This window comes from Anguilla rostrata, chromosome 2 (genome assembly GCF_018555375.3).
Source record: "Anguilla rostrata isolate EN2019 chromosome 2, ASM1855537v3, whole genome shotgun sequence".
Taxonomy (NCBI): domain Eukaryota; kingdom Metazoa; phylum Chordata; class Actinopteri; order Anguilliformes; family Anguillidae; genus Anguilla; species Anguilla rostrata.
The window spans coordinates 21,209,748-21,220,252 of record NC_057934.1 but is presented as its reverse complement, the minus strand read 5'-3'; the positions used below and the strand labels follow the sequence as shown (position 1 = coordinate 21,220,252).

The following is a 10,505-nucleotide window of genomic DNA, read 5'->3' as shown; positions in this document are numbered from 1 at the left end:
CTCCACTAAAATACAAAAACAAATGACCAAGTTTATAAAACTAATAATTTTACACTGTGTCAATGTAAAAGATAAAGGTGTTAGTAGGGTAAAACAATAAACAAGGCATGGCTGAAATTTTCTTTCCATCCCTCCTTCCCATATACTGCGGACTCCCAGTTGGGGTTGTTTGGGCCTGGAACCCATCTCCACATGTGTAGGATTGGCAGACATGCAGCCGTGATTTGAACACAGTAACTTCTTGCTGTGAGGCAACACATTGGTACCCTGCAACAAAACTGTAATCCTGAAATAGTATTCTTGAAATAGTACTTTTATTATTAGTGTTGTAACATCATTAAAAAATTCCATTACACAAAAAAATGAAAGCAATGACTGTTGACTGGCCTCTTTGTCAGTACTAAAACATACAGGAATAGACAAAATAAGTGAAACATTGGTTTCCCATAAAATATAAAACAACTGAACAAATTTCTGGGCAAAACTGCCAACATATTTTTCACCCGATTATTTTGTGGCTGTTATACATTTGTTTTCTTTTAGATTACGCAGTGTCAAAACATTTAAAACACTCAAAATTTCAAGGCACTCAAGCTTAACTATTTTAAATTTTTGATTGTTATGCAAAATAACATGAAAACAATATGAGTTGTTTTATTAACAAAACTTTAATTTAATTATTAGAAAACCGTAAATAAATGAATTAAGCTTTAATAATAAAATGTAGTTTTTCTGAACAAATAAATGTTCACTGGCATAACTTCACAACAAAATTTAAAAATCTAAATTATGCTCAAAACTAAAAAAAAATAGTGAAACAATTTTTTACAGTGTGGCTTGCCCTTCTGATGAATATGTCAATTAATCATAATTGACCATTTATTAATATTATTATCAAATATTCTGGAGTGGGGTTATGACCATCATGAGGGATGTTGGAGATATGAGGTTTTAGAGGGTTAATTAATAAGGTTGTGTTGTATTTTTACTAATATTGATTTGTAAAACTACATTCATTTTATTCATGTTTCAGTGAACCACAGCAGTAGAATAATGGACAATTCTGAAATTATTGGGAGAAATATGGGGTTGTGTTTGAATACGTATTTTTATTGGTATTGCCTTGTACAAAAAATAATCGTGTGAAATCAGTTAAACTGTGTAAATCATTTATGTAAGTATGGTTGGCTATTCTAAAACAGTATCTGTCATGTAATAATTGTCAGTCAATGAAAGGGAATGAGAGACCAATTGTCATGGTTCTGGGGTGTAGTGGCCTTGTGCTGCCACTAGAAGGCACCTGGCCTTTGAGAAGTTCTTGATTTGTTCCAGGTGTCTGATTTCCCAATTATTTTCACCTGGGGAGGTGCCTTTATAAGCACTGACAGAACAGCCATCTGTGCTTCTGTGTAAAATCCTGTTAAACACAAAGCCGGTAGAGGTAGAGGTAGAGGTAGAGGTAGAGGTAGAGGTAGAGGTAGAGGTAGAGGTAGAGGTAGAGGTAGAGGTAGAGGTAGAGGTAGAGGTAGAGGTAGAGGTAGAGGTAGAGGTAGAGGTAGAGGTAGAGGTAGAGGTAGAGGTAGAGGTAGAGGTAGACGGTGGACGGTGGACGGTGGACGGTGGACGGTGGACGGTGGACGGTGGACGGTTTACTGAACTGTGTTGTGGTTGGTTCTGTGTCCTCTTAAGGCGAGTCAGTCTCTTAGCGCAGTGAGCGCATTCTGACACCTTAAGAGCATTTATACTTTTATTTTGAGCTCGTGTGAGCCGGTGGGTATCGGGACGTTGTCCCGGGTAATGTATTTTGTTTGTGTTTTCTGAGCTGCGTCTCAGGGTTTCTTTCGCTGAGTAAGTTTTGCTACTCAGTTGTCTTTTCTTTTGAGACCAGTTTTGGGTTTGGTACCAGAGCTTCGCCTCTGTACCACTGGTCCTTTTCTTTTTTCGCCCTGGTTTTCACGGGTCGCTTTTGGTTTCGCGAGCCAGTTTTAAGGCTGGACAAGGGGTCCTTCGGAGTGGTTTTTACTCCGTGTTTTTTTGTTGTTGTTTAGGATCCTTTGTGTGCGGGAGTTGCTCTCCCAAGGATCTTATTTGTTTTGTGTTTTACTTTCGGGTGTTCCCCTTCCTTTGTCCTTCGGGACTTTGTGGCTAACGCTTCCGGTAGCGTTAGCTTTTCGTTCCCTTATATTCGGCGCTTCTGGTTCTCCAACACCCCCACACCGTTACACCAATGGCAGGTGTGCAGGTGAGGCTACTGAAGGCTCAGGTGAAAATCCTACAGCATGGAGCTGACAGGGTGAATTTATTCTTCACTGCATCTGTAAAGTAAAATCCGAAAAGCACAGGAAACTGATGCAATCAATCTGACTAGAGCTCACGATACGCAAACATTTCAAGCTTATACACTAACTTATCCACCCAGGAATGAAAGAGCACAGGAGACTGCTAGTATAAAACTAATGAGAGCTCATGATGCATTTCAAGCTTGTACACTGCAATATAAACCCATATAGCCAAGAATGAAATCGATCATATATAAAATAATTTGATTTAACCAGAAGAGTGCATCTGTATTTATATTATTGACATTATATCAAATTTTATTTGAATGTTTTATATTTCTGTTTTTATGTTACCAAGACTGATTGTACACCAATTTGTTTTTTTTCAATTACAATGGAAAACGAATAAAAACTGATAAAAAGCACATTTGACTTATGTATAAAAATTACATGAAATGTTTTGTCTTGTGATTCAGATCAAAGCAAAACCCAAAACATACTAAATTAATTCATCATAATTATTAAATGAATTTCCTCTACAGTACTCTTTACGTATGAAGTAATATTTGCAGTTCAAAAGTTTAGATCAATACCAATTTCTATTAACAAGCAAAAAGAGTATCCTCTACAGCATGAAAGAACAAGGTAAAAGCAACGCAGGTAAGTTACAATACAGTGTTGTTCAAGCACCAGCTTTGTATCCCTTTTCCAGAACAAAATCTAGAAATGAAGTTGCAGGAAATAAAGCAGTAACTGTTAGCTCTGTATGCATGTCTGCTCTCTTCTGACTGACTATTAAAACATCCCCCTTTGCACTTCCTCTGGTCTGTCCCAAATCAGTATTCATGCATACTGAGGCTGATTACATTAACCAAATGGCCACTGTTATTGCTCTGTGTGTGCCTGCCTTCCATTTGGTTTTGGTAGGCCATCAACCAGCTCCCTTTGGTCAATTCACATCTCCAGTAAGTCAACTCCAGTGTACCCAAGTCAGCAACCAGGTAAGGTATGCTGAAGCAGATTAGAAACAACAAACATTCCTTAAAAGTACACCATCTATTTTTTAAAAAAACAAATACCGTCACTGGTTTTACAGAAACTGTCAGTGGGCATATTTGCAGGGGTCTGTCATTCTTATCTCCTTTCAAATATGGAGAGAAGTATGGGAACACTGTCTCAGTAAATGTGTCTTTAAAAGTGTAAATGAGTGACGTGTCACTGGAGTCGAAGAAGGACACCTCCCCCCTGTCATAGTCCAGCTGCACTCTGATGCTCTGGGGTTTCCTCTTCAGTGTGAGGTCAGTAACTCCAGATGCAAGGTACTCATCACCATTCCTCAGCATTAAGACCCAGAATCCTCTCTTTGGGGTGTATGTTAGACGTCCCTTCCTACAGATGGACTCTTTCACCACTCCTATATCCCACTCAGGTTTATTCCCAACCTTCACCTCCCAGCTGTGTTTCCCTGAGGTAAAGCCCTCAGATCCCAGCACACTCACAGTGAAGGTAAACCTCTCTGGGTTGGCAGGATATTTCTGGTCTGTACCTGTGTGTCTCACAGTGGTCAGATCATCAGAGAGAGAGACAGTGGCACGTACAGTATTGGGGTCCAGCACCACAGGAGCTGAAATATCAAGAAAAATGATATTTAAAAGGCTGTGAGAAGATGCACATTTCAAACACTCTATTCAGATTATGTCACATACATGGGAAACTGTATATCATTGTTTTGATTTCGAATACACGGTAGTCATAGCGATTTATGCTTTAAAAACAAAATCTGTTTGCATCATGAAATTAAATAAATGAACACGTATCATAGCTAATTCAATGCAATACAATAAATCAGAGTAAAACCCAGATAATGCATTTCAGGAAAAAGGGTACAGCAAGAAGTACACAAAATATCACTTTTGGACCATCACCACTAGAATATGCATATGTGTATAAATACCTGGGGTTTGCCCTGGATGAATTTATGACCTACGAGGGGGGGATAAAATCCCTAGTGACTTTGGCTGGAGGAGCGTTAGGCTCAGTGATTTATAAATTGAAAGTGTGCAAAGATATTGGCTATTCAACATATTCACAACTTTATGATGCCTGTGTCTCTCCTGTACTGAATTATGCTGCTGGCATATGGGGCTTTAAAGAATCCAAAAAACAGCAATTCTATTCAGAACAGATCCATACAATGTTTTCTTGGGGTACATAAATTTGCTCCAGTTCTAGCTATTCAGGGTGAAATTACACAACACCCCATGGACAAAAGAACTTGATGATGCATTTTTTGAGGAAGTTGATTTACAATATATTTACAGAAATAACTTGCGGTGTAATATTAACATGATTAAATATAAGCTTTTATCAAACTTTGAAGAAAAGTGGTCTAATAATATATTGCTAAAACCAAAATTAAGGACATATTTTCATGTTAAGCAAAACTATGGCCCTGAACCATATGTTATGGCATACCTAACCAGAAGCCAAAGGTCCCTGGTTGCCCAGTTACGAACCGGTATCCTTCCTCTGGCTATTGAGGTAGGCAGATCTAATGATGTAGCTGAAGAAAAAAGACTGTCTGTTATGTGATCTGGGTGAAATTGAAAATGAATCCAACTTTATGCTGTACTGTACATATTATGATGATCTAAGAGCACCAATTTCCCATGAAATGTCTAAACGAAATCCTGAAGTTTTTTGGGGGGGTGGGGATGATGAAAAATTGCTATTTAAGTTTGACGTTTTTAAAATGGCTAACTTTGTATCGAACACCTGGAAAAGAAGGCAAGATGGGTTGTTTGTTTATTCCCTGTACAAAACAGTATAGACTCCATAACCAAACCATCTTATCTTCTTTTTCAGGTTTTCATTACATAAATAATAACAATGTATATGTTGCAAAAACCTGAAAAAGAAGATAAGAAGGTTTGGTTATGGAGTCTATACTGTTTTGTACAGGGCATATGTATCAGATATGTGTTTGTTGCATTTTAATAGGTTTATGATTTACTCTGGATCTGTTATATGCAAAATGTTGGTGTCATATAAGCCAATGTGGGCTGGGCATTGGCATTGTGATGCATGACGCAATAATAAAATTAATTCATTCATTCATGCACGTAATTCACACAGCTAATAGTTCCTGATATGAATGAGTCCTTATAGGGAAGGGCTTGAAGGGAGAGCTGAGGGGAGGGGTGGGAGGGGGTTGAATGTTATTTTTTATTTTAATCTAGTGCTACGTCCCCTGCCTCTGCTGGTCTGGGTGGTGCAGGAGGAGGTAGTTGCCTGATTGCCTAATTGCTTGATTGCCTCCACCTGCCGATGGCCAACATAAGCCCTGCAGTATGAGGCAGGGGAGTTATTTCTTTGAGATCTTCATTGGGGTTTCTTTGGTGTGTGGTGTGTGGTGTGTGGTGTGTGGTGTGTGGTGTGTGGTGTGTGGTGTGTGGTGTGTGGTGTGTGGTGTGTGGTGTGTTGGTTTGTGTAGAGTTATTTTCTTTGAGAGATCTTCTTTTAGGTCTCTTTGGTGTGTGGTTTGATTTGTTGTTTTGGGTTAGTAGTTTTTGTGAAGATCGTTTTGTTTGAAATTTGTGGGTTTTCCTTTGTTTTAGTTTGTGATTAGTTTGTTAGTTATTCTAATAAATGTCTGAGTTTGTGTTTTTAGGTTAGTTTCTGGATTGTTTTTTGGTACATTGGACTTGTTTGTTGCGGCCCTTCGAGCCGGTCGTAACACTAGTTATTTTCTCCAAACTTACAAACTGCAGTTTTAATTAAGTTTTAAATAGTCTACTAATTCTGTGCTTGCTTGTTTTCTGATATTAAATTGAGAGCAGTGCAGTTCAGCCCCAGAATCTTCCTAAACTTGATGGGAAATGAGACTGGATGATTCTGTACTGTTTCTTTCACAACATACAGTTAGGTTTTGGAGTTTGATGTTTTCATTAAATGCTCACAAATAATGTGATTTCAACTTTTGTCCCAGATACTCACTGTACTGCACCATCTCCTGCATCTTCTCCCAGACTCTGAACTTCAGGTTGCCCAGGTGTTTGGCCACATCTATCAGAGCCCCTGAGAGCAGCTCTGGATCCTGCAGTGTGCACTGGACTCTGTAATGACAAGCAGGAGTCACTCAAGATTTAAATGGTAAATGGACTGCATTTATATAGCGCTTTTATCCAAAGCGCTTTACAATTGATGCCTCTTATTCACCTATTCACACACTCACTCACACGCCAACAGTGAAAGGTTGCCATGACCCACCCAGGGCGGGGGATCAAACTGGCAACCCTCCGACAGGCAGACAACCGCTCTTACCTCCTGAGTTATGTTGCCCCAGATTTAGGGTTTAAAGAGACTTAAACAGACACTTGAAAATAGGTTGGTCTACATACCTTTCCTTGATGTTCTTGTAGCTCTGAAAAACACAACAGCACAATTGTAATAAGATGTATACATGTATAAACATACTCTGTAGAGACCATTATGAGAGACGTGTTATAATAAGTGAAAAACAATGCAAATAAAAGTGATGTAATTTTAACAGTAAGCAAATATGAATGAAGGTACTGTAACGTACAGGTAACTGTCAAAATAAAGGAAGCGCTTGAATAAATGAAGGATGCAAAGAATATTGAAAGCAGGAGCTTCCACACAGGTGTGACTCCTGAGATAATTAAGCAATAAACATCCCAGCATTCTCATGGTTGTGTATAAATATGCTGGGCAGGTTTTGTTGATCATTAATTTGGCTACCATGTGGCTGGAATATTTCTCAGCAACTCCGAATCAAATGACTGCAAATCTAGAGTGAACAGGCAGTTCCATCCGTCTTGAACTTTGTAGCAGTTACCTGCATGTAGTGTGCAGTGTCATTGCTATTATAGAGGACACAATGGTGAAAGACAATTAAAATGAGGCCTTGTGTAAATTATACAGGACATGTCCTACTCTGCAGGGCTGACATTTTTTATTGACTTTCTGGTGACACCAATTTTTCACAAAATTCAACAACAAAAAATTTTTTAAAAGTGATGACATTTTAAAATGAGCAGATGCATCTCTATGAACACCTGCACACTGAGTTTGACACTGTCACAGTAGGCTACTGCTGCATTGGTGCAGAGTAAGGGAACACGGCCAAATAATGCGAATAACCACAAACCAGCATACTGAATTACAGTAAATCAAGCTCCTACCTGTAAAAAGGAGGTGTCTTCAGTGTCCATGGCCTTCTCTATAGCTGTGATTTTGTCTGTAAGAGTGGAGATGTGCCCTGTGATGTTTTCCATCTTCTCCTTCATTATCTGACTCTTCTGCTCCTCTTCCTCCCTCAGAGCAGCTAGTCTGACCTCCTCTTCCTCTCGCAGGAACTGGTGAAGCTTCTCAAACTCTGCCTTTATCTGCTTCTCTGTGTGCTGGGCCTGACTCTGGAATTCAAACACACTATTTTAAACTTGAATAGTGTAACTATGTTTTGTTATTTAAGTGTGGCAGCCAGTGTGTTTATGCCTGTCACACACAACATAAACCAAATACAATGATTTTGTATTTTTGTGTACCTAGAAAGAATTCTTAATTGCTTTCCTTACCCTGATATGTTCTGCTGTTTTCTTACATTCTTGTTCAACCTCAGTAAACCTCTTCAGTTTTTCTTTAATAAGATTAAGTGCAGGCTTGAGTTCCTCCTGGAGTTAAATGAATCAGTTATCACTTCCAGAAAGACACAAATGGCACAGTGATACCCCTGCTGCAATACAAGTGAAGGTCACAACAGCTTATTAAGAACATGGGAAAAGTAGTCAGGAAAATAGCCCTGCTACAAATTAAGTAAAGATTAGTGAAACATTCAGTACTTATAACACAGCATAACATTTTATGTGATGCATTTTCAAAACAATTAAACCAGTCAAATTTTACAGCATATAGGATTAAAAAATAACTTTTGCTGGGTTGTAATTTCATATATTTTATAGTAGACCATAAGAAATGTTAAAGTACTTCTAAAATTGATTTGACTTATTGGTACAATAATTTTCTGAGCATATGTATAGCTCTTGTCTCCACCAGTCATTGTGTATTTCTTTACTTCCTGTGTGTTGCTCAGTTCTCTTCCCAAGCAAATAACAGAATATTTAACAGAAATTCTATTAGGTTGTGACCTTTGTTATATTAAAGGCCATGTGTGATATCTCCATTTGTCCTGTAAGTACTACTAATTTGACATATTATTGCTATACATTTCTAAAATGGCTCTGTGTATTTCAGTGTTCATGTTTGGAGCCATATTCTCTGTAAAAGGCCCCCAAGCACAACTGTCAATCAAGATTAACCATGCTTGCATTTTATTCATAAAGCCTTACACTGAAAGTCTAATATACATGATGTTTTAATGGTTGTAAACACTTTCAGATACAGTCCTGCCTCTTCCTGTTTTGCCTGATCAGCAGGTTTGTTCCTGTTGCTGTCTTTGTGAGTGGAAGTGGAGGCCAGACTGACTGTATTTACAAGACCTCATACCACAGCCGTCCGTCAGAACTGAATGTTTTACACAGAGATATTTTACTCATATTTGATTGTGTTTTGAAAATATGAAATACATTATATTCAAAATGGAATACCTTCAGCTCCAGTGCAGCCTCTTCCACTGGACAGACCGGGTGGTATCTGTGTTTTTTTGAAGTCTGACAGATGACACAGAGAGGCTCTTTGTCATGTTCACAGAATAATAGAAGTTTCTCCCCATGAAGAGGACAGTGAGCGTCACTCTTGTCTGTAGTTTCTCTCTCAGTCTTCTGCTTTAAGTAGGACTCCACAATGCTTCTTAAGGCCAGGTTTACCGGAGGTTCCTCCACAGAGCTCTTTCTCCTGCAGATGGGACACTCTCGAGAGCTCTTCTTTTCCCAGTACTGCTTCAGACACTCTCTACAAAAGCTGTGGCTGCACAGGAGGACAACAGGCTCTTTAAAAATATCACAACATACAGAGCAACAGAGTTCGTCCTCAGGAATCAAAGCTTTAGCCTCCATTTTACAGACTCCGTCTGTCAGTCTGATATTTTCACTTACGCTGAACTTTGGACAGAACACACCCCATGTCCTTCAAAACTGGAACAATCTGGCTGATCAGACTTGTTGTCTTCAGTCTTCTTGTCCTCAGAGTCCAAATACAGAGATGATAATGTGCCTGAACCGGCTGCTCTGGGGGATTTACAAGGTGCAGCCAGTAGTGTTCCCCTGGATTAAATAAAAATGCCCAAGAAAATTTTATTTATACAGCACATTCATTCAGGAACATTTCATTTGCTTGTTTCAAGACAGTGGGAAAGGGGGGAGTAGGCTAGTTAGATTGAATTAACATGAAGCTAATGAGCTTGAAACTGGGAAAATACACAGTCAACTTCACTTAATAAACATCTTAACGTCATGACAGGAGCCTCAGAAAGCAAATAACATTACCGGGGATCCATTAAAAAATGTACAAAGATGGTAAACTGAACGGCTAACCGTCAATAACCGATGTGTTTGTGACCGGAGGTAAATTAGCCACCTTCACTCTAGTGGGGAAGGTGGCTATTTTGCCGAAAAGAACAGAATATGACTGTCTGATCTTAATATGGGACGACTACACAGTTTAAATCACATTGTAATTATCTTGCGCACATATACGTGTACTTACTAACCAGAATAACAGGGAATCAAAGAGATGGACAAAAGCTAGCTAGGCAGTTTCTCTCTCGCTTCTGCTGGTCTGATAAGGTGAGAGCTGGCCAGCATGTCTACCCATCTCACAAGGAGAAAATGCCTCATTTTCCTCTAGTGGTGAAAGCTGGAATATACTTTTTTTAACAGCATGAATTCAACGAAGTGTAGGTTGACATCAAAGGGGGAAAAATGGTTCTTAAACAGGCAAATACATATTTGATATGATCATAAATGTGACCACGCATTTGTGTGAGTCACAATGGTCAGCTGTAGCCTTATGGCCAAGTATTTGGGGGAGTGAAGGCTTACATAAAAGGTGCGCACCAGTCATCTTTTCCAGCTGATAATCATTAGGTCATAATGTAGGGCTCTAATTAAATTTATGAACCTGCCTTAAGCAGAGCTGCAAGGTTTTGGGACATTTTTTAAAACAATTATATGTGATGTAAGACACTACAGTCATGGCTCTTGGCTTTTTTGTACATGGTGTCAGTTTGCGAATTCAAGCCTTGATTAG

General features: G+C 38.9%; 1 protein-coding gene and 1 long non-coding RNA gene across 3 annotated transcripts; one reads left to right on the top strand and one right to left on the bottom strand.

Moving 5' to 3' along the window:
* Window positions 1-2,210: 2,210 nt before the first annotated feature.
* Window positions 2,211-9,375, bottom strand: LOC135247567 (E3 ubiquitin-protein ligase TRIM35-like). Its single transcript, XM_064321151.1, has 6 exons — window positions 8,906-9,375; window positions 7,877-7,972; window positions 7,484-7,714; window positions 6,680-6,702; window positions 6,276-6,394; window positions 2,211-3,903 (listed from the first exon to the last, which is right to left on the bottom strand). The coding sequence occupies exons 1-6, from the start codon at window positions 9,311-9,313 to the stop codon at window positions 3,116-3,118; spliced, it is 1,665 nt and encodes a 554-aa protein (XP_064177221.1). The 5' UTR covers window positions 9,314-9,375; the 3' UTR covers window positions 2,211-3,115.
* Window positions 6,304-8,856, top strand: LOC135247580 (uncharacterized). 2 transcript variants are annotated; one of them, XR_010328240.1, is made up of 2 exons: window positions 6,304-6,431; window positions 8,735-8,856. It is a non-coding gene; the product is annotated as an uncharacterized LOC135247580 (long non-coding RNA). The 2 variants fall into 2 exon arrangements; XR_010328241.1 differs by having other exon boundaries at window positions 6,307-6,431; window positions 8,732-8,856.
* Window positions 9,376-10,505: the final 1,130 nt, after the last annotated feature.

Bases quoted from the DNA above. Each gene is read 5' to 3' on its own strand.
- LOC135247567 (XM_064321151.1), bottom strand. From the start codon at position 9,313: ATGGAGGCTAAAGCTTTGATTCCTGAGGACGAACTCTGTTGCTCTGTA. The intron at 6,395-6,679 runs GTATGTAGACCA...TTGTCATTACAG, and splicing joins TACAAGAACATCAAGGAAAG to AGTCCAGTGCACACTGCAGG. The intron at 3,904-6,275 runs GTGAGTATCTGG...TTGATATTTCAG, and splicing joins GCAGGAGATGGTGCAGTACA to CTCCTGTGGTGCTGGACCCC.